The sequence below is a fragment of the Solanum tuberosum genome, unplaced genomic scaffold (genome assembly GCF_000226075.1).
Source record: "Solanum tuberosum cultivar DM 1-3 516 R44 unplaced genomic scaffold, SolTub_3.0 scf00271, whole genome shotgun sequence".
Lineage (NCBI taxonomy): Eukaryota > Viridiplantae > Streptophyta > Magnoliopsida > Solanales > Solanaceae > Solanum > Solanum tuberosum.
This window is the reverse complement of record NW_006239192.1, coordinates 330516-354991: the sequence shown is the minus strand read 5'-3', so window position 1 is coordinate 354991 and position 24476 is coordinate 330516. Positions and strand designations below refer to the sequence as shown.

General features: G+C 33.3%; 2 protein-coding genes and 1 long non-coding RNA gene across 3 annotated transcripts; 2 read left to right on the top strand and 1 right to left on the bottom strand.

The window, feature by feature from the left end:
- The first annotated feature begins 1593 nt into the window (after positions 1 to 1593).
- LOC102589816 (hexose carrier protein HEX6-like) lies at positions 1594 to 6751 on the top strand. Its single transcript, XM_006358172.2, has 3 exons — positions 1594 to 1941; positions 2189 to 2511; positions 5423 to 6751. The coding sequence occupies exons 1-3, from the start codon at positions 1812 to 1814 to the stop codon at positions 6497 to 6499; spliced, it is 1530 nt and encodes a 509-aa protein (XP_006358234.1). The 5' UTR covers positions 1594 to 1811; the 3' UTR covers positions 6500 to 6751.
- Positions 6752 to 12472: 5721 nt separating this feature from the next.
- LOC107062793 (uncharacterized) lies at positions 12473 to 14613 on the bottom strand. The gene is made up of 2 exons (XR_001474835.1): positions 14106 to 14613; positions 12473 to 12990 (listed from the first exon to the last, which is right to left on the bottom strand). It is a non-coding gene; the product is annotated as an uncharacterized lncRNA (long non-coding RNA).
- A 4230-nt stretch (positions 14614 to 18843) lies between these two features.
- Positions 18844 to 21001, top strand: LOC102589479 (hexose carrier protein HEX6-like). Its single transcript, XM_006358171.2, has 3 exons — positions 18844 to 19186; positions 19271 to 19593; positions 19680 to 21001. Exons 1-3 carry the CDS (start codon positions 19054 to 19056, stop codon positions 20751 to 20753), a joined length of 1530 nt encoding a protein of 509 aa, XP_006358233.1. The 5' UTR covers positions 18844 to 19053; the 3' UTR covers positions 20754 to 21001.
- Positions 21002 to 24476: the final 3475 nt, after the last annotated feature.

Below are 24476 nucleotides of genomic sequence, written 5' to 3'. Positions count from 1 at the left end.
AATTACTTGTCCATTTTGATAAATCAAGAAAGGACAAAAAAAAAATTCTCTATTATACCCTCAATTTATTACTTTGAAAAATGTAGAACTTCTTGAAAATCTTAAGTTTTTAATTCACCTACTTCATAATTAATAGGGGTAAAATGGTAAATTCACTATATCACTTATTATTTTTTTAATAGGTGTGTCAATTCAAAAGTGGACAAGTAATTAGGGACAAGGGAGTATGTAATTGACAATTAACCACTTTTAATGCAAAAATAAATTTTCTATAAGAGAGAGTGCTCTTTGGTTACTTGAAGAAGATAGTCTTGTTTATTTTATTTTCCCCTTATTTTGGAGCAAAAGATGCAAGTCAGATGAATGAAGAAATCAACTGTTTCTCTTTTGACACAATAGTAATATTTTATTTGTAATGAATGATTTTGTAGGTTGATTATCCGGTCACATTTTATTCCTGAAATGATTTGAATTGATATTAATTTCGATACAACTAAATTATTCTATTAAATCTAAGAAGTAATTTGTTGGCTAGTCTACTTTTTAAACAGTGGGATCGTTTGTATGTTGGACAAATATAAATTGTCTCGACTCTTGAGATAAAAAAAATTACTACTGTCTTACTTTTGTTTGGTTAATAATCTTAAAATAAGTTATTATTTTAGTAATTAGTATTAAAATAAGTTGTATTTGTCGCTGTTAGAGGGTGAATTAATACTATTATGATTAGTTATTCGGAGATAAAACAATGAAAATGATGAAAAACCCTGAGGCTCCTCAAACGTTTTTTACTAAATTAAATAAGATGAAGAGTATTTTCGTAAAATGAAATATCTTAATAGCTCCAGAAAAGGAAATCAATTGTTAGGCGCTTATTTGTTATTTTTATATAAAAGAAGCCTTATGCTATAACAGAATACTAGAACATTTTTGGAAAGCAAAGCCATCGCTATTTGTTGCCTTCTAATTATCAGCATGCCTGACTATACCAAATATCAACGGTGTTTTTGGTACGAAGAAAAATATTTTTCACGAATAATAATTTTTCAGAAAATGTTTTATTGAAAAATAAGTGGTTTTGTTTACTCAATTTCTAATGTTTTCTAAGTAAATAAGAAAATATTAGCAAAAGAATATTTATATGTCAAAACGTTATAAAGATGGGTAGAGATGAAGAGTGGGGTTCGGTGGTGGCGAGGGGATGAGATGATCAAGGGCTAAGGGTTGGGAAAAGACAATAAACTTGAAATGTCACTTATGCAATTTATTTTCTATTTCTATTAGAGAAGTTATTTTCCTTATTTTTAAGGAGGTTGTTTTCCTAGAAAAATTGAAAAATATTTCTTGAAAATGTCCCTACCAAACAGACTCTAATCTGCACCAATAATGCTGGAAATAGAATTAATAATCTCCAAAAACATAGTCTGTCATAGAGATTACAGAGTCAGAATATCTTTTGTTTATTAGTTCACACAACAAATGTATTTTATTAACTTTGGAGTTTGGATCAATCATTTGATTAGGCACAAGGACAATTCTTGAATAATCAACACACATGGGTGGTGGACCATATTTGATGCTGATCTCTAGCAGTCAACTTGGACTGCTAAAAACTCTTCAACCTTTTTCCTCTTTTGCCCTAGGTTTACATTGTTATGGATATTTTACTATTAATGTGAATCATAAATATTTTTACTACATTATTGTAAATCATAAGTAAAATAAATTCTACATGAGTGTCCCCTGCCCCCCTTAACTCCCTTTAGTTCTTGTAAGTTTTCATGTTCAATTGATAAAGTAAAAGAAAAAGTATGGCAGAGGGATTAGTGGTAGCAAATGATGGAGAAGAGTACCATGGAAAGCTGACATGTTTTGTAATATTATCTTGTATGATGGCTGCTATGGGTGGTGTAATCTTTGGATATGATATTGGAATTTCAGGTTTGATTTTTCTGCATTTATATACAATCTATGACATACCTAGTGGCTAGTAAAGGTTTCAATTGTCCAAAGGGGAAACAAAGGAACACAAAAGAACAAGAAATTATGTTTCCTTTGCGTGAATTATTACTGGGAGACTAAAGTAATAATTCATTTCAAGTTTAGAGATGTTTTCAATACTTATATCTCTACCGTGAATCAATTGATCTATTCTATTTCACTAACACAAGTTTTGAATAATGTGAAGGTGGAGTAACATCTATGGAGCCTTTTCTGAAAAAGTTCTTTCATGATGTGTACATTAAGATGAAAGAAGACAAAGAACTTAGTAATTACTGCAAATTTGATAGTGAATTGTTGACATCATTCACATCATCTCTTTATGTGGCTGGTCTTTTTGCTACTTTTGTTGCCTCATCAGTCACCAGAGCGTATGGTCGCAAGGCGTCAATACTTCTTGGAGGAGCTAACTTTCTTGCTGGTGCAGCCCTTGGTGGAGCTGCTTCTAATATCTATATGCTTATAATTGGCAGAGTTTTACTAGGTGTTGGTGTTGGTTTTGCAAATCAGGTAAAAAATACGAGAAAATGATCAAAATGGTCCTTGATGTATTGGAGTTGCTTTATTTTGGTCCTCAATATATTCTAGGTGATTGAAATAGTCCTTCATGTATGACAAAATGTGTTCAATTTAGTCTTTTACCCTAAACTTAACATTTTACCCCCAAAAACTGTTACATATAACGGTGGTCATGTATGACAAAATATGTTCAATTTAGTCTTTTACCCTAAACTTAACATTTTACCCCCAAAAACTGTTACATATAACGGTGGTCATGTATGACAAAATATGTTCAATTTAGTCTTTTACCCTAAACTTAACATTTTACCCCCAAAAACTGTTACATATAACGGTGGTCATGTATGACAAAATATGTTCAATTTAGTCTTTTACCCTAAACTTAACATTTTACCCCCAAAAACTGTTACATATAACGGTGGTCATGTATGACAAAATATGTTCAATTTAGTCTTTTACCCTAAACTTAACATTTTATCCCCAAAAACTGTTAAATATAGCGGTGGTCACCACCGTTATATTTAACAGTTTTGGGGGTAAAATGTCAAGTTTAGGGTAAAAGACTAAATTGAACACATTTTGTCATACATGAAGGACTATTTCAATCACCTAGAATATATTGAGGACCAAAATAAAGCAACTCCAATACATCAAGGACCATTTTGATCATTTTCTCGTATTTTTTACCTGATTTGCAAAACCAACACCAACACCTAGTAAAACTCTGCCAATTATAAGCATATAGATATTAGAAGCAGCTCCACCAAGGGCTGCACCAGCAAGAAAGTTAGCTCCTCCAAGAAGTATTGACGCCTTGCGACCATACGCTCTGGTGACTGATGAGGCAACAAAAGTAGCAAAAAGACCAGCCACATAAAGAGATGATGTGAATGATGTCAACAATTCACTATCAAATTTGCAGTAATTACTAAGTTCTTTGTCTTCTTTCATCTTAATGTACACATCATGAAAGAACTTTTTCAGAAAAGGCTCCATAGATGTTACTCCACCTTCACATTATTCAAAACTTGTGTTAGTGAAATAGAATAGATCAATTGATTCACGGTAGAGATATAAGTATTGAAAACATCTCTAAACTTGAAATGAATTATTACTTTAGTCTCCCAGTAATAATTCACGCAAAGGAAACATAATTTCTTGTTCTTTTGTGTTCCTTTGTTTCCCCTTTGGACAATTGAAACCTTTACTAGCCACTAGGTATGTCATAGATTGTATATAAATGCAGAAAAATCAAACCTGAAATTCCAATATCATATCCAAAGATTACACCACCCATAGCAGCCATCATACAAGATAATATTACAAAACATGTCAGCTTTCCATGGTACTCTTCTCCATCATTTGCTACCACTAATCCCTCTGCCATACTTTTTCTTTTACTTTATCAATTGAACATGAAAACTTACAAGAACTAAAGGGAGTTAAGGGGGGCAGGGGACACTCATGTAGAATTTATTTTACTTATGATTTACAATAATGTAGTAAAAATATTTATGATTCACATTAATAGTAAAATATCCATAACAATGTAAACCTAGGGCAAAAGAGGAAAAAGGTTGAAGAGTTTTTAGCAGTCCAAGTTGACTGCTAGAGATCAGCATCAAATATGGTCCACCACCCATGTGTGTTGATTATTCAAGAATTGTCCTTGTGCCTAATCAAATGATTGATCCAAACTCCAAAGTTAATAAAATACATTTGTTGTGTGAACTAATAAACAAAAGATATTCTGACTCTGTAATCTCTATGACAGACTATGTTTTTGGAGATTATTAATTCTATTTCCAGCATTATTGGTGCAGATTAGAGTCTGTTTGGTAGGGACATTTTCAAGAAATATTTTTCAATTTTTCTAGGAAAACAACCTCCTTAAAAATAAGGAAAATAACTTCTCTAATAGAAATAGAAAATAAATTGCATAAGTGACATTTCAAGTTTATTGTCTTTTCCCAACCCTTAGCCCTTGATCATCTCATCCCCTCGCCACCACCGAACCCCACTCTTCATCTCTACCCATCTTTATAACGTTTTGACATATAAATATTCTTTTGCTAATATTTTCTTATTAAAATGTTAAGTTTAGGGTAAAAGACTAAATTGAACACATTTTGTCATACATGAAGGACTATTTCAATCACCTAGAATATATTGAGGACCAAAATAAAGCAACACCAATACATCAAGGACCATTTTGATCATTTTCTCTAAAAAATACACATTTCCTTGTTTGGAAATGTTTTAAACTTCGAGTTTTTACTCTTAATGAGATGCTCTCATAATCATAGAAATGTCAAGACATGTTTTAGAACTATAAGTTCTAATGGTACGTTTGATATGTGCCTAAAGTCTTTCATTTTTAAACTCCGTATCTAGTCTAACACTATCACTTAAAGTGAAATGAAGGCAGTACTTCTCAACTAGTAGACACACGTCCTATATTTTCACTCTTGTAAAGAAAAAGAGTTGTTCTCAAAATTCAAATCAGGTAAAATACTACTCGAATTATACTTTTCCATAACTAGAAATACTTCCACTTTACTCTCAATGAGATGCTCTAATAGTCATAGTCTCATAGAAATGCCACAACATGTTGAAGACGACAAGTTCTGAAGGTACTTTGATATGTGCCAAAGCCTTTCATTTTAAACTCTGTATCTAATCAAACACGAACATTTAAAATGAAGTGGAAGCAATGCTTCTCAACTAGTAGACAAATATCCTATATCTTCACTTTAGTAAATAAAACTAGAAGTTCTCTACATGAAAACTCAAAGACTTACCCTTTGACAAATTTACCATTCTTGTTCCTTTTTGAAAGTAAACCAGCTCAATCAACTATCTATTCTAGCTAAAACCTAAGTTTGTTGTCACAACTTTGCAGGCTGTACCATTGTATTTGTCAGAAATGGCACCAACTAAGTACAGAGGAGGATTCAATAATAGCTTTCAACTAAGTGTAGGCATTGGAGTTTTAATAGCGAACCTTATAAATTATGGCACTGAAAAGGTCAAAGGTGGTTGGGGATGGAGAGTGTCTCTTGCTATGGCTGCAGTCCCAGCATCCATTTTAACATTAGGCGCGTTGTTCCTCCCAGATACCCCCAACAGCTTGATTCAACGAACAGATGATCACGAAAAGGTAAAAAGATTGCTGCAAAGAGTCAGAGGTACCGATGATGTACAAGCAGAACTTGATGATCTTATCTTGGCCAGTGAAATTTCAAAAACTATGAAACACCCTTTCAAGAACATTTTACAAAGAAAATACAGGCCTCAACTTGTTATGTCCGTGGCGATACCATTCTTCCAACAAGTCACAGGAATTAATGTCATTGCATTCTATGCTCCTATCCTGTTCCGAACGATTGGACTAGGTGTAAGTGCATCTCTTTTATCTGCTGTTATAACAGGAGCAGTAGGAATTGTCACAACAGGTTTGTCAATGCTGATTGTTGATAAAGTTGGCCGAAGAGGGCTACTGATATTCGGAGGCATACAAATGTTTGTTACACAAATGATAGTAGGAGGATTAATGGGGGCTAAGTTAGGGGATCATGGTGGATTGAGTAAAGGTTGGGCCTTTGTGATTTTGGTGTTGATATGCACCTATGTAGCTGGTTTTGGTTTGTCATGGGGGCCATTAGGATGGTTAATTCCAAGTGAAATATTCCCATTGGAGATAAGATCAGCTGGACAAAGTATTTCAGTATCAGTGAACTTTCTCTTCACTTTCTTGGTTGGTCAAACATTTTTAGCCATGTTGTGCCACTTCAAGTTTGGGATTTTCTTCTTTTTTGGAGTTTGGGTGGCAATAATGACTGCATTTGTCTACTTCTTTTTGCCAGAGACCAAGAATTTGCCTATTGAAAAAATGGACAGGGTGTGGAGGGAACACTGGTTTTGGAAGAGAATTGTAGGAGAAAATAATGAAGTTATCATCAAAGAAGAGGAAGGTTAAAGATAGTTATCATGAGCTCATCCTTGGTATCAATTAAAGAGAAGTGTACTTTCTCTATTTGTAAATTTATGGTTAGGCTTATTGGAAATTGTGTTTTGGATTTCTAAAAGTTTGTAAATTTATGGTTATGGTTACTTAGAAATGAGGTGTTTAGTAACTAATTCCCATTAAGGACTATACAATATTGATCTGTCATTCTAGAAAAAAATCTAATGAAAGTATGTCTCATTGACATAATTGGACAAACTAGTACATAGTATGTTCAAAGTGTTTACTGCTCAATTTAACTTTCCCATATCCTTTCTTATTTCTGATCTTACATCTACTCCCTCAAAGTCTCAAACAAATGAAAGAACAAAGTTAACTAAATAAAGGCATAATAGCTAAACACGCTCTTTAACTTGACTCAACTAACATTTATGTCCTCTAACTTTGGATATGTACAGATACACACTTAAACTTGTATAAAGTTGGACAACTAACCACATGTGTCCTACATGACATAATACACATAGGACGTCACATAGAACGTCACCTATGACATATTTGTTTACTTGTTCAATTTTATACAAGTTTAAGTTCCTATGTGTACACCCAAAGTTAGAGCGCATAAATGCAAGTTGAAACCAAGTTAAATGATACATTTATCTATTATGCCTTAAATCATCATCGTATATTACTATAAGTGGGAACAAAAAAAGTTAAAAGTTGAATTACGATTTTACCCCTACTATAAATTAAAATGTTATAAAAGCATTTAGTTATTTAATTTAAATGTTAAATTGTATCATTTTAATAAAAATGTGAATGACTTTTGCACTTCCTCAGATTAATTCCTAATTAAAATATTTAATTCAATAATATTTATCATCTATAATCTATATGTATATTTAATTTAATTATCATCATCATATTATATCATCATAATATATAGTACTAATTACTAATTACTAAAGAATGTGCATTCAAATAAAGATTTAAAAAAAAAAAATTAGGAGAAAGAAGTTTTACTGCTCCAAACCATTGAAGAATTTGAAAAGACTTAGCAACAAATTCAACATAAATTATATGCTACATCCATTTAAAAGGTGGTTTTTTTTTAAGTAAAAAAAACGTAGTCTAGCAGCTTACATTCATAATTTTGAAAATCCAAAAGTTTCGTCTTATTAAAATCACTTTGAAAACTGTAATCTCTCAATTTATAATATCAGTTTGAAAATTAATTACACCCCTCTACATTCTATTAAATCTCTACACCCCCTCTATATCTTATGTTATCACTGCTAAAAAGGAACATGTTCTTTTTCAAAAGTGAGAAAACTACTCCTCCAAGACTACACAATTTTAAAATGTAAAAAGGCCAACCGAAAATTGAAAAAGGTAACTTTCCTACTTCTTGTAGTGTTTATTTAAATTTGGCTTACTATTACTTCTTAAATTTTACAGTGCGTGATATATATAATTTTTTCCTTTCTAGACAATTCTATATCGTTTCTTGAATAAATGTTGTTTTTTTCCAAGCTCATACTGTAGAAATGTTATGACAATTACATTAATTTTATTGCTAAATTTATTTATTGATCAAATTTCATGGTAAGAATATATGAATCTTTTATGCTCTTTTTCTTTGTTTCCCTCATTCAGTTCATAGAGATGATCCATATTGTACTTGAAGTTTTAATTAATTATTGTAGCTATTTTATATTTCAATTTTATAAATATTGCCGAGTTTGTTTGGCCATAACATGATTTTTTACTAATAAAAAGCACAATATTGTGTTTCAGTATGAAGCTACTTTTATTTTAACATTGACTCTTTGATATAACAGTTTGGTAACCAAACTTTGGTTGAGTATAAAGTTTTTTCTTATTCTTTTGGATGCACTAATTTTCCAGTGCAACGAGCTTAAGAATTTAGCATCACGAGATGTGCAAACTTTGCACTATAGAGAAGATGAAAACAAGTTTTTTCTTCTTCTTTGTAGCACTACTCTTAACTAAAGTTGATCACTTATTATGTTTTGCAAATAAAGTTTTATATACCTATTTCGGATACCTTTTGGCTAAAAGAAACAGTGTTACAAATTTGATGCCTTTGAAGTAGAAAAATTTATGCGAGTAAAGGTTTAATCTATTTTTTTGACATGAGTCGAGAAAGATAGCTGCCATCGAGCCTTTAAATTGTTATGACGTTGCATAGCTTCAATCAAGATGTATGAGTATTGACATAATAAAATATTTTGATTTTTCTATTCAAATATGTCTTTGTTGTGGTTTGCAATTTTCTATTTCTCTTTTAAACAGTGACATTCATTATGGATTGAATCCCACAATAAGTATATTTATATTTATTGATATTATAGATTAATGTGTCAAATATATGAAATAAATATGCTATACGAATGGATGGACCAAAATTATACATCACATTTTTATTGGCTTGTGGTATATGTACACATCATGCTTAATTGTCTAGCTAAATTTAGTTATGATATTTGACAAACTCAAACTGTATTTACAATCATGTTCAGACTTGTATGTTTCAAATGGAATTTTGTGTAACTTATTATTTACCAATATTAGTGTTGCTTATATTACTTTAAAAAATGTGTATCGATGCATGGGATACACATGCAGAGCACGTGTTCAGAAACTAGTATATTACTATAAGTGGGAACAAATAAAGTTGAAACTTGAAATATCAAAATATCCCTATAAAATTGAGTTACTACAATAATGCCATTAAAAAAAAGCTACTCTACATTAAAATGTTATAAAATATTTATTTAATTATATTTAGATAGTAATTATATAATATTATAGTATATAACACTAGAAAATCCAAAAGTTGTAGTAAATACTATTCATACAATTAATAAATTAGTAAGAGACTATATACATTTAACCGTATGTCATTAGTATATGAATAACTTGGATGTTTAGACTTCTCCTTATAGTTCGTGAAACGTGTATTTTGAATTTCCATAGACTTAATAATTTGTATTTACTATTTCTTGAACTTTGTATCACTTGTTTAGTACTTAATTATGTTTATTTAATGTCAATCTTGAATTGCTTCATCTTCCGATCTTTATTGCAATATTAACTTTTGAAATGTCAATGTACATGTAGTCAATCATGATTTAGCAGAATTGAGCTTTTGATGATTTAGTAGTGAACCAGCATGGAGACGTAATCATGGTTGTCTAATATATGTTGCTTCTTGAAAAGGTATTTGGTATATGAAATGAAGTTTTTTGTTATTTTCTTGTTGCATCTTTTAACCAGATTAAAATTACATACTTTTGAATAAACCTAAAGATTATGTATCACATTATAAAAATAATGGAGTTACTGGACATGTATACATGGGAATAGCATGGTTGCCTCTAATGTGGTACATCGTTTTCTATATACTTGTGCCTTTTTTGGTTGGTAAAAAGCAAGTTAGTCCTATTTAGGTGTTTTAATCATTTTTTTAATATTATAAGTATCAACGCTAATTCTATGTCAACAACTCCGATAATGCTAGATGGTATATTATCTTAATTAGTTTTACATAGTTCAACATTTCCTATTTCGTGAACTACACCCTCCGTTCTTTTGTAACTGTTACTATTTTATTTTTAATAGTCAACTATATAAACTTTAACTAACATTTTCAGATGTATTTTTTCCATCATAACTAAAATTGTGTTAAAATTAGATGATATTGTTTTTGACTAAACACATATTTAGTAGAATGATACATAAAATTAGGCATGTACAAATTTTATAAAAATAACAGTCAGGCATCCTCGGGTCAGGTATCCTCGGGTTAGGCGTTCTTGGGGAGTAGGTCTCCTCGAGCCAGGAGTTCTTCTCGGGGAATAGGACTCTCCTCGGGTTAGGCGTTCTCGAGGAATAGGTCTCCTCGGGTTAGGCGTTCTCTGGGAGTAGGGCTCTCCTCGGGTCAAACGTCCTCAGAGAGAAGGCGTCCTCAAGTCAGGCATCTTCGGGTCAGGCGTTCTCGAAAGTAGGTCTTCTTGGGTCAGGCGTCCTCAAAGAGTAGGTCTCATCGGGTCAGGCGTCCTTCGGGAATAGGTCTCATCGGGTCAGGCATCCTCGGGTTAGGCATCCATGGGGAGTAGGTCTCTTCGGGTCAGGCATTCTCGGGGAGTAGGTCTCCTCCGGTCAGGCATCCTCGGGTTAGGCATTCTCGGAGAGTAGGTCTCTTCAGGACATGCCTCCTTAGGTCAAGCGTTCTCGGGTCAGGCATCCTCTAGTCAGGCGTTCTCGAGGAGTAGGTTTCCTCGGGGAGTAGGTCTCCTCTAGTCAGGCATCCTCGAGGAGTAGGTGGAGCCTCTGGTCAGGCATCCTCGGGGAGTAGGTCTCATTCGGTCAGGCATCCTCGAGTTAGACATTCTCCGATCAGGCATCCTCGGGTCAAGCGTTCTCGGGGAGAAGGTGGAGCCTCCGGTCATGTATCATTGGGGAGTAGGTTTCCTTCGGTCAGGCATCATCGGATTAGGCATTCTCCGATCAGGCATCCTCGGGTCAGGCGTTCTCGAGTCAAGCGTCCTCGGGTCAGGCGCTCTTGGGTCAAGCATCTTCGGGTCAGGCGTTCTCGGGGAGTAGGTTTCCTCGGGTCAGGCATTCTTGGGTCAGGCGTCCTCGGGAGGTAGGTCTCCTTGGGTCAGGCGTTCTCGGGGAGTAGGTGGAGCCTTCGGTCAGGCATCCTCGGGGAATAGGTCTTCTCCGGTCAGGCATCCTCGGGTTAGGCATTCTCCGGTCAGGTATCCTCGAGTCAGGCGTTCTCGGGTCAGGCATCCTTGGGTCAGGCGTTATCGGGTCAGGCATCCTCGGGTCAGGCATCTTGGGGTCAGGCGTTCTCGGGGAGTAGGTCTCCTTGGGTCAGGCGTTCTCGGGGAGTAGGTTTCCAAGTCAGGCATTCTCGGGGTACTCGATCTCCTCCGGCCAGGCATCCTCGGGTCAGGCGTTCTCGGGTCAGGCATCCTTAGGTCAGGCATTCTCGGGTCAAGCATCCTCAGGTCAGGCATTCTCGGGTCAGGTCTTCTCTAGTCAGGCACCCTCGGGTCAAACATTCTAGGGTCAGGCATCCTCGGGTCAGGCGTTCTCGCGGGGTAGGTCTTCTCCGGTCAGGCATCCTCGGGTCTGGCGTTCTCGGGTTAGGCATCCTTAAGTCAGGCGTTCTCGGGGAGTAGGTTTCCTCGAGTCAGGCATCTTCGGGTCAAGCGTTCTCAAGTTAGACATCCTAGAGTCAAGCGTTCTCAGGGAGGTTTCGTCGGGTCAGACATCCTCGGGTAAGGCGTCCTCGGGGAGTAGGTCTCCTTGGGTCAGGCATCCTCGGGTTAGGCGTTCTCAATGAGCATATCTTATCGGGTCAGGCTTTCCGAGGTCAGGCATTCTCTGGGAATAGGTCTCCTCGGGTCAGGCATCCTCGGGTTGGGCGTTCTCAGGGAGTAGGGTTCTCTTCGAGTTAGGCGTCCTAATGGAGTAGGTCTCCTCAGGTCAGGCGTCCTCGAGTTAGGCATCCTCGAGATAGGGCTGGATATTTTCAAGGTTTTTTTAAAAAAAAATAGATACTTTATTTCAAATAATCAGATGTTCTTTTAAGAAAATCGATTTTCAAGAAAATAGAGTCTTCACTTAATTTTTTAAGAAATTAAGAAAACTTGTAATTTTCAATAGACTTAAAACTAAAAAGGGAGTTCGGAGTTCAATTTACACTTGAAAAAATTGTTAGGCACTTGAAGTGTCTGCTAACGTGCGGTTGACGTAGTACGACTTGACTAAAATTTGAAAATACTTATTTAAAGAAAACTCATTTTTATTTGAAAGGAAAAAATAAACTAAAAAGGGATTTTTAAAAAAAGTAAAATAGCTCCTAATATTGAAAAACAACTAATAAATAAAAATAAGTGATAAATAAAATATAAATATTTCAATTAAACATAAAGGAGAAGAAACGACTATCTTTTGAAAATTTACTTAGATTAAACCAAATCAGATAAAAATATAGAGTTAATACAATAAACAAAATAATAATAAAAGAGGAGAGCAATGTCAGATTTGGGCTTTGGCCCAACCTGTCCTAAGTCTAATAATAAGTCAAAATAATGGGCTTTGACCCATCATAATCAACTGCTGGATATTCTTTGGGCCGTTTGACCCATTGTTGTTGCTTGGACCTACCTGTTGTGCAAAAGGATGGGCTTTAGCCTGTATACTCGGTATGCAGGCTGTATTATTGGGTCTTTTCCTGTATATTGAACTGTATCCCAAATGTATACCGCCTAAATCAGCTCTCGAACATCTGTATGTCGTTTTCGCCCAGTACTTTCTGTATTTTGACCTGTATATCAGTATATACTGATTGTATAAGGGCTGTATATCAACCTGTTTTCACCTCCAACGCTTGTATATGGTGTATACTTTAGTGTATACAGTCTGTTCTCTTGGACTTTTCTAAGTTGCGATCTGCTCTGGCCCTGTATATTAATTTCCGACTCAGCAAGAATAAGATTTGCGCCTGTTTGGCTAAAAAATGCAATGCAAAGGAAGAAAGGGGGAGTCCAGTGGACTCAGCATCACATGCATCCAAGAAAATAAAAAGAAAACAGAGGAGTTAATACATAATTAAGGTAATACATGAGGCATACATAATCAACCTTGACTGAATAAAATAAAATAAAATCGACAGGGCACCAAAAGTCATCATATACTTATATTAAGTTTGGGAAAGCAATATTTAGCACATTTTTATTTAGACAAGCTTCAAACTTAAATGGTAACAGCTTTAGGAAATTAAATAGCATAAATAAACAAGAGACCAATTTAAGGTAAGGAAAGGATTGATTAGTAGCTATGAAATAAAACAAAAGCAAACATATAAGTAATACTTTAATAACTGCTGAAACAAATTCCAGTGACTTCCTAATTGTTGACATCTAATCATTTATGAATTGAACAATAAGGCCAACAAACAAGATAAGAGGATTACTAACCAAAATAAATAAGAACAAAGCAAGAAAAAAAACACGCAGGGAGAGAAAAAGATTGACCCATTACATTTTAGGCTTATGAGCTCAATAAGAACATACACGGCCAACATGATCAGAAAAGAGAAATAGGCAACGACTTTGAAAGCAAACTACAATCTGGACAACAAACCTTATGAGCTTAACTACAAATAGTGAGCGCTTTTGACTAAACATTTAGGCAGATGGAAACATAAATTCGATTCAAACAAGACAGTCAGGGGATTTGAAAACAAGTTACTACATCAACAAAACAATAGATATAATACAAACAACCTTGCTTCAAGATTCTATCCTTATTTTGAAAAGAAAGCGCAAAACTGAATGTAAAACCTGACAAACAGAGATTCACAAGAAGAGGAGTCAAATAGGCGACAATACAAAATACAAAACGGCAAAACCCGACTTCCACATCAAGATTGAATCAAGGAAATCGATTAAGAACACATATATAGAAAATCGAAGTCATCAATTCTCATCTACAAATAACAGTGACACAACAACATAGTATCAAGGCATATAAGAAATAGAAGAAGACGAAGAGAAGGTTATGGAGGAAAGGATACCTTTCTCCGGGCAGCAACACTGGAACAACGACGAGCTTGGGTGATGAGCTAATCAACCACCAACGACGAAAACTCGAATTCCAAACAGAGGACCCAGAAATCTCACTGATATAAACACTATCGTTCAAACTTCTATTTCAATATTTGCTTGTCTATGCTTGGTGAATTTCAGTTTTTTCTTGTATCTTTTTTCACCCCCAAAATTGAAGGTAAAAGGGGGTTTAAATAGAGGGGATTTAGGGAAGATTTTTGGGGGGAAATCGGATGAGCTTTAGAATTAATTCAAATTCGAATTTCGAATTCTTGGAGGATAAGGTTCAAACGGCTTGTAATAGTACCAATTCTCAACGGATAACGGGCATGGAGATGGCTCCACCTGAACAATTCAAGAATGTTCTTGTACGGAAAGAATAAGGGAAAGAAGAGAGGGACGCGGGCTACGATTTCTGGGTTTCATTCGCTGGACTGAGGAAGACGAGGACGGGTGGGTGTATGTATTGCTGCTGTATGTATGTATGCTGGGTATTGTTGAAAGGATGGATTTGGGCCGGGTGTGCTGAAGGAATTGGAAATGAAGTTGGGCTGAAAAATTGGCCCAACTTTGGCTTTGAAAGGGAATTAAAAGAGTTGAAAGGCAAATGGTTCTCAATTCAAAAATGCAATTGACTTTAACAAATATAACCAAAACTCAAAAACGTTTTTACATGATTGAAAATGAAAGGGAATACAAGCTTTTTAAAACATATATTCAATGCATGTCATAAAAAATATTTTTTCAAATAGTGGTATATTTTATATTATATACATTATATATGCTTGAAAATTGTGCTAACTTATTTTATTGTCTCCCGTTAGATATGCTTAAACTTTTAATTTTTATTTTCTTACTTTATAGATATTTTTATAGAGAAAATTGTATAAAATAGCAAATTATTAATTCAAATTAAATGTTATAACCACAATTTCTTTTAATTCTAACACTTGTCATTCGCCTCTCTCCCCAGAAATCTCGCTCACCACTCTCCCTGATCTTCCTCGCCTCTCTCACTTTATAAAAACACAAACGTATAAATCGTGTTTGTGTTTGTATAAAGCGAGAGAAAATTGTATATACAAATACATACATTTTTGTCCTATATACTTATAATTATACAAATACAGATCTTCCCCTACCAGTTCTCCCTTGCCTTTCTCTCTTTCTCACTTCTAACAAACACAAATTATACAAATTACAATGTATAATTTGTGTTGTATAAAGCGAGAGAGAGATTTGATATACAAATGTTTTATTTTGATTCAATTGTATACAAATTCAAATTTTATGCAGATATACAAACACAATCATTGATACATATACATAGTAGTTACATATATACAATTATCAAGCCGATATACATATACAATCGCTGCGCTTTTATACAAACGAGATGTCTGCCTGCGATTGATACAAATCTGAGGCCTCATAGCAAACATACGCAATTATGCAAATTATAGCTATAGCATACAAATATGATTTTTATGTTTGCTAAGCCTAAAATTTACTATTTTTATATAGTTAGATCCATAACATAGATTAGAAAGAGAAAAAAATATCATAATATTCAAAAGTAAAAAATAGTAATGATAAATTGATAATTTAGAGAGTAAATAGATATTTGATTGGTTGAGTGACATTGTGAAATGTTATATATAAGCATAGATAATTTCAAATAATTGAAAGACCATTTAAGTAATGAACTCAAGAAAAGGTTATCATTGAATAATTATGTAATATAAACAGAGGTGGAGCCAATATTAGAGTTTGAAGGTTCTAAATTTCCTTCTCTTTTCTTACCATTAAATTGTCAATCAGTTTTGTTAAGGATTCATAGGTAATTACTTAATTTTCTAGTGCAAATATAGAGTCCACGAAAAAACTATTGAATTTGTCCGAATCCACGAACCCCCACCAGCTCCGCCCCTGGATATGAATAATTAGCTAGGTCAATTAGTTATTTGTGCAAGTCAATAAAACGCCCAACACATGCATGCTACCAAAAATTTGTTCAAAATAGAAATAAAATTTTGCAAGTTAAAGTAACATGACAGAAGGGAACAATATTTTAGAGGTGGGGACATGAGGCAGGATAATTTACTTAATATGGAGTGAGGTATAAATGTCATGAATTTTTATTTTTTATTAATATAAGTGTCAAAAACATACTTAAACTAACTCCATTTTTTTAGTTTGATACTCCACTATTGAAAATATGAATTTCATACCTAAATTATCACTTATTACTTATTAGTTTGATAAACACACTTCGTGTGTGTAATGCACTTTCTCTTTTATTTGAAAAAACCCGACACATGACATTCCACATGAATAAAATATTCCACCTTGACAAAAATTAAATAATAAACAATTAATATTAATAAAAAACTAATGGTTAAAGTATTACTATCCCAAAAAAGTTATATTAATCATTTTAAAAAAATTAAATCATGATTATAGAAACTAAAGAAAACAAAAGTCTAGCATCATTTTGCAAGTAGAAATAATGCAATAATGATATAGAAGTTATTATGATATCCAAATTAACACTTCCTCACCACTCAATGGAGAATAGAAGGATAGGCTACGACACTTCTTTTCTCACTTTCAATGGGTTCAGGTCATATTCTTAAGAGCAACTTTCACATATAGCAAACACAAAAATCATATTTGTATGCTATAGCAAAGTTTGCATAATTGCGCTCCATAGCAAACATAAATATGTATATTTCGCTATACATATACAAAAGAAAGCAGTTGTATAATCTGCTTTGGTATACATATACAAAAAGATCAATTGTATAAAGAGAGAGAGGCGAGTGAGCGAGCGAGATCTGGGAGAGTGGCGAGCGAGATCTGGGAGAGGGGAGAGAGGGGAACGAAAATATATGTATATATACACTTTTTTGTCGCTTTATACAATCACAAACGCATTTTATACAATTTGCGTTTTTTGTATAAAGTGAGAGAGGCGAGTCAGAGAGCGAGATCTGGGAGAGTGGCGAGTGAGATCTGGGAGAGGGGAACGAAAATATATGTATATATACAATTTTTTGTCGCTTTATACAATCACAAACGCATTTTATACAATTTGCGTTTTTTGTATAAAGTGAGAGAGGCGAGTCAGAGAGCGAGATCTGGGAGAGTGGCGAGCGAGATCTGGGAGAGGGGAGAGAGGGAACGAAAATTTATGTATATATACAATTTTCTCTTGCTTTATACAAACACAAACGCACTTTATACACTTGCGTTTGTATAAAAAATGAGAGAGGCGAGGGAGAGAACGAGAGTGGCGAGCGAGATTCACCAGGAGAGAGGTAAAATAGCAACATTTTGCTATGAGGTACAATTAAATCAAAACTATATTTATATCATTTAATTTGAATTAATAGTTTGCTATTATATACAATTTTCCCTATTCTTAACTCTCAAACAATAAGAATCACAGTTTCTTAAATATATGACTATCATACATGCAATTTATCTCCTTAAAAGAAAAAACATCAGTAAACTAGCCATTAGTATTATATATAATTAAAACACTCATTCATGAATAAAAATAGAATACTTTCGAATAACGAAATAATAAAATATACTAATAATTTAGACATAGGATAAAAACATGAAGATCAGTGACAAGTAAAGATATAAAATTTGACTATATATTTTAAAAAGAAATACTAAGTGTTATTGACTCTCAATGTGTTCATCAATCGTACATAAACAATAATACGATTTGCTATCTGAGTTACTCTCAATTTTCTTATTTCTATATGAATTTTAAAAAAAATTACTAAACATCATTAATTTATTAAAAATTGATTGAAGATCAACAAAAGAGTAATAATGACACCAACATTTTGACGATGATCATGTAAAAGGCTAAGAGAAGGCTGCCAAGAATCCAGGGAATATAATATGTCAAAGTTATACTATATGACCTCATTAATGAAATTCACGTCAAATAACACCTATTTAAAGATATTATACAAAACCTCAACTTGTCTTGTTAATAGTAATCCAAAACTAGTTAATTTCAATGCAAAATTAATTAATACTACTGTTTAGAACAATTGGGTTAGGTGATAGTGAGTGGTTATGGGAGTTGTTAGAGCTGATGCAATCTTTTTTTTCTCGTCATTACTATATATATTATAGACTGAGTCCGGCAGAGATTAATTACTGATTCAATTTGGAGAAATTCAAAAGTTGGTTGGAGCAATTATGGTGCTTATTGCTTATTAAATTAAGGGACCATATGTGGTGTGACTGGGCTGAACAAGTGGTACAGTTTACCAGTTTTGATTGATCTTGATTTGCATTTACTTTGTTTGTCTTGGGGTCCAGTACTGGGCTTGCTAGTTACAAGTGAAAATATCTACTTAGTCAACTGCTCAATATATGTATCGTAACGTGCTACAGGGCATTTGTTTTTCGTCCTATTGGTACCAAAGTCTGCATTGATTCCGAGAAATTGTAGATATTCTCATGATCAATCAAGAATTGTATATTGATCCGATGTATTGACGAAATTAAAACATGTAAATAAGAGAACATGTAACGTGAATCCACTTAATTAGGAGAAAATTGCCAAGGCTGGCCATAATACAGGAAAGTGTGACAACAAGATAAGAAGCCCAAAAATATGACTAGTTCAACTTATAATTAATTGTTATATATATGACCCTAAAGTCCAAATAATTAAAGAGTAGCAGATACGCCATCCAATTGTAAGGCATTGACCAAATTAATTTATTTAGCCATGTTGATTTTGTAGCTGTGCATTAGTCATGATGTATAGCTTATTATATATCTTAGGATACTCCTATAAGTTCATGTTACATAAGTCAGACCTTACAATTCATACTTGCAAATTTCACTCTACACAGTTTAATTTGAGCTTGTAGAGAAGAAATGGCAGTTGGTATTGTCCCAACAAGTGAGGGTTCCGCGGATTACAATGGAAGGATTACGTGGTTTGTGGTGTTATCATCCATCGTTGCTGCAACCGGAGGAATCATCTTTGGTTATGATATCGGAATTTCAGGTTCTTTCAAATGTTTCCTCAACAGAACATGTTTACATATTTCTCAAATTTGTTGTTGCTAACTTTTACTCATGTGTTTTACAGGAGGAGTGATCTCTATGGCGCCGTTTCTGAAGAAATTCTTCCCAGAAGTGTTCACTAAGATGACACATGTAGCTGAAATAAGCAACTACTGTGTATTTGACAGCCAACTACTGACCTCTTTCACTTCCTCTTTATACATTGCTGGTCTTATTGCTTCCTTCTTGGCCTCACCAGTCACTCGTACATATGGCCGTAAACCAACAATTATAATCGGTGGAATAGCATTTCTCATCGGTTCTGCCCTTGGAGGCGCAGCATCCAATATCTACATGTTATTACTTGGTCGAATCCTGCTAGGTGTAGGTGTTGGTTTTGCAAATCAGGTACACTTTCTTCTCCTATTAACGCGCCTTTCATAAATTGTAGCTGTGTACATATATCATAACATATGTTTGAATTATGGCTGCAGGCAGTCCCTTTATACCTTTCAGAAATGGCACCTGCTAAGTACAGGGGATCTTTCAATATCGCGTTCCAATTATGTGTAGGAATTGGAGTACTATTTGCTAGCCTTCTTAACTACGGTGTTCTAAAGATTAAAGGTGGTTGGGGATGGAGAATTTCCTTAGCGATGGCTGCAGCTCCTGCTACATTTCTAACAATAGGAGCATTTTTTCTCCCAGAAACCGCAAACAGCCTAATTCAACATGGAAATGATCATCAAAAAGCTAAGAAGATTCTACAACGTGTACGTGGTACAACCGATGTGCAAGCAGAACTAGACGATCTCATCAAAGCAAGTGACAAGTCAAAAGCCGTCAAGCATCCTTTTAAGCAAATCATTAAACGGAAATACAGGCCACAACTTGTTATGTCAATATTAATACCATTCTTCCAACAGGTGACTGGGATCAACGTGATCTCCTTCTACGCTCCAATTCTGTTTCAAACAATAGGCCTAGGTGCGAGTGCATCACTTATGTCTGCTGTGGTGACAGGTGTGGTAGGCACCAGCGCGACTTTCTTAGCATTGTTGATAGTTGACAGGGTCGGGCGAAGGGCTATGTTCAGTTTTGGGGGAATCCAAATGTTTGTATCACAAATGTTGATAGGGATAATAATGGCAGTTAAGTTAGGAGATCATGGGGTGTTGAGCAAGGGGTATGGGCTATTGGTTTTGGTGTTGATATGCATTTATGTTGCAGGTTTTAGTTTGTCATGGGGTCCATTAGGATGGTTAGTTCCAAGTGAAATATTTCCATTAGAAATAAGGTCAGCAGGACAAAGCATAACAGTGGCTGTGGGGTTAATATTCACTTTTATAATTGCTCAGACTTTCTTGGCTATGCTCTGCCATCTAAAATCAGGGATTTTCTTCTTCTTTGGGGCATGGGTTGCAATCATGACTGTATTTGTCTACTTTTTCTTGCCAGAGACAAGGAATTTGCCAATTGAAAATATGGAAAGCATATGGAGGGATCATTGGTTTTGGAAGAGATTTGTTTTTTATCAGCAAGACTATGACAAGGGTGACACTACTTAAAAAGCTATTGCCACTCATTTGCTTCTCAAGCAATTCCAATATACTACTATAAGTTAAACATATTTCCTGTTGGATATGAATTGTAATTTGAAAAAGATTTACAGTTCAATACCCTCCATCTAGGGGAATTATAGTTGATTTTTTATGGTCTTTTTGTCAATGTACTCAATAGTAGTGGCACCTATTAGTTTCCCATTCATAAAAAGTGGCTAAATTGATATTTATGCAAAACACAGTGACTTCTTCTTCTTTTCTTTTTTTCCCTTTAATTATCTTATATTTAGTATCTTTTAACCTGACTAATTCAGATTCGTGCATAAAAAAGGCTTTCTACCGAGTATTTCTTTATTCCTAGGCTCGAACCATACTATTGTTGTTTTGGAGGAAAATAATGCAAAGATGCGCATGTAAAATTTCATGATTTAACTTCTTTTTTTTCAATAGCAAGCACATATTGATCAACAAAAAATTATTATACTACTTAGGAACGTTTCTAAAAGCTTTCCCTACAGTGTAATTAATATTACATCTGTCTTAATTTATGCGACACATTTTGTTTTTCAAAAGTCAAACAGTTGAAGTTCGGTTCAAATTTTTTAAAATGAAATTTATATATTTGTAAATTATGTAAAAAATATTATAAGTTACAATAACTGATAATTTAAAATAATTAAAAGATATATGAAAAATTTGTTTGAATCTCAAAATTTGAAATGTGAGTCCGTCCTTCACTTGAATCTCATTCCTCCCCCCAAAAAAAAGAAAAGACTAGAAAGGAAATTATTTATCCTCCCTCATTGTAGGTAAACTAAACATAGGGCATGTTGTCATGCAACTAAATAACAAGGTCAAATTAAAAGCAAAGGAAAATAGGAACGATGAGATAAGCGCGGGACGCGTTGCAGCGATATATTAAGTACGATTTGCTCATTAGCTGGAAGCTCGTTACCTAAGTTGACTGCTAAAATGAAAACAAAATATATTACTATAAACAACTATAGATGGGCCGGAATAGAGTTAGAGAGTCAACTAGGTTGTTTTGATTCAAAAATTGTATTTATTTTTAAAATCTATACATATTATTAATTTAGAACCCGATTATTTAAAAAAAATTAAAATTCTAATCCATATACTTCTGGCTCCATATCTACCTTCGCCATGGGATATGATCCTCTAGGTCCTATTATTTAATTCGTGATATTTCCGAGACGTATCTTTGTGAGATATGTTCATAAAAAACATCAATTAATTATCCCTTTAGACATCTATCTTACATAGGATTCGTAAATTAGAAAGAAAAAAAATTGAGCCAAAGGCCATTTGGAAGAGAATCGATAAATACAACCACAACATACACCAATGAAATCACACGAGAATAGAGTATACTAGATCTTCTCATTACCTCGTATAAGTAGACATGCTATATTCGAAGGACTCTTGGCTCGAGTACAGCAAATCAAAGTAAGTAAAAAAAGAAAAGACTATAGTGAAAAAAACATAGCAACTAATATGAAATGATAACAATAGATATAAAAATTCAATTACTAGATTTCTAGTTAAAAGATATAGAAGAAACAATTCATACAGAAAATAGGCTTAAAAAAAACACAAAATCAATCGAAGAAGCCTTTGTACAAGTAGCCGTTTTTCCTTCTTTATTTTTTTTTGTACCGACTTATTTACTCTTTTATTACTTCTCTTTAGAAAGAGAATAGGCAAAAAAAAAATCCTTTTATTTCTCTGTCTAATTTTGTTTTATATTGCTTTTTTTACTCTTTTATTCCTTCTCTTTAGTACTTAAGAGATATAGACAAAAAATTATCCATTAAATAAGTCTTTGATTGAGTTGACCTTTTCTCAGTTGAATTGTGTTTAGAAACTATTAGAGATTGGTGCTGAAAATTTGATATTTTATACTCCATCCGTCCCATTTTATATGACATTTTTCAAATTTCGAGATTCAAACAAATCTAACTTTGACCGTAATTTTTTCATAAATCTTTTAAACATTTTGAATTATCAATTGTTGTGAATTATAGTACTTTTTATGTAATTTACGAATATATAAATTTCATTTCAAAAAAATTGAAAATTTCATGCGCAAATTCCCTGTCAAACATAAACTGTTTGACTCTCGAAAAACTAAAAGTGCCAAATAAATTGGAACAAAGGGAGTATTTTTTTATTTTTTTTGTAAAAAATGTATAGGTAAATGAGAGTATCAGACTTGTTTCATGACTCACATTTTAACTTTATAATGATCAATGTAAATGTAATGTAACACTTGTAAGAAAATAATTATCAAAGATTTATTTTTTAGATATATGACTAGCGCATATACGTACTAGCTCCATTTCTATGATTGCTCTATCCATATGAACTAAAACTTTTTTATGCCTCCAAGCTCTGTCTCTTATTCTATGTAGAGGTTTTTGAATAAATCTCATTATAAAAATGAATTTAATTTGGCATGATATGCAAAAACATCTCGATGGTAAGCACGAATATGCCAATTCCTACATCAAAAGATGAGGAGAAAAGTCGAGCAAATGAAGCAACAAGCTCATCCTCAGCTAAGGCTGAAAAAATTATATCTGGAAAACCAGAAAGTAAAACTAACCAAAGCTGTGCGTGTATACCTTCCTTTTCTTTTGTCGATGAATAGTCCTATCACTGCCTCAGCAGTTCTCCCTTCAGGCCATGAACAGTTTTTCACCCTAACGACCTCAGTCTCCGGGAATGTGCAGGAATTGCAAGAATAGTTGAAGCAGAAATTCAACAAACCCAAATCCCAGAAGAATACGAAATTCGATTTGGAAAAACACAAGAAATAGGAAGTACTAGTAACCCTAGACTTTCGATAGAATATGGAAGAAATTCAATTAGAAAAAGTATATCCAATAGATATCCACTAAAAATTGAAACTCCCAATATAACAAAAAATATATGTTGTATATCATTATTTACCTCAATTGTAATTGCATGCAAATTTTTTTTATATTATTTTTTATTTAAAACTAAAACAACAGAGGACCTGTCCACTTTTTTGTTCATGTTGAGTATTATTATTCAGAAATTATAATTGCTTGCAAAACGTGTGTGTGTATATATATATATTATTTTTTTTTATTTTTTTATTATTATTATTTTCTTATTTTAAAAAAAAATAAAAAATTCAGAATTAGAAGTGGTAAAAAGTTTATCCAAAGGCGATTAAGGGATCTGGGATGAAAATATAATTATTTGAAGGGTCCTCATAACACTATAAGTCACATTCAATTTTTATGAAAAAATAATCATATGTGAAAACAATCGGGTAAACTAAAATTTGATTGAAAATTCTACTATATTATTCTACTTTCTACTATATTATAAAAGAGAGTTTAAGCCCAAATATAATATATAATATTCAAGTTGGGGACTTTTAAAAGGAAGTTTGTTGAATATTATATATTATATTTATTATATAGTAGAACTTGGGCATAAACCTATTTATTATTATTAATATTTTATTATTTTCTACTATATTATAAAAGAGAGTTTAAGCCCAAATATAATATATAATATTCAAGTTGGGGACTTTTAAAAGGAAGTTTGTTGAATATTATATATTATATTTATTATATAGTAGAACTTGGGCATAAACCTATTTATTATTATTATTATTTTATTATTTTCTACTATATTATAAAAGAGAGTTTAGGCCCAAATATAATATATAAT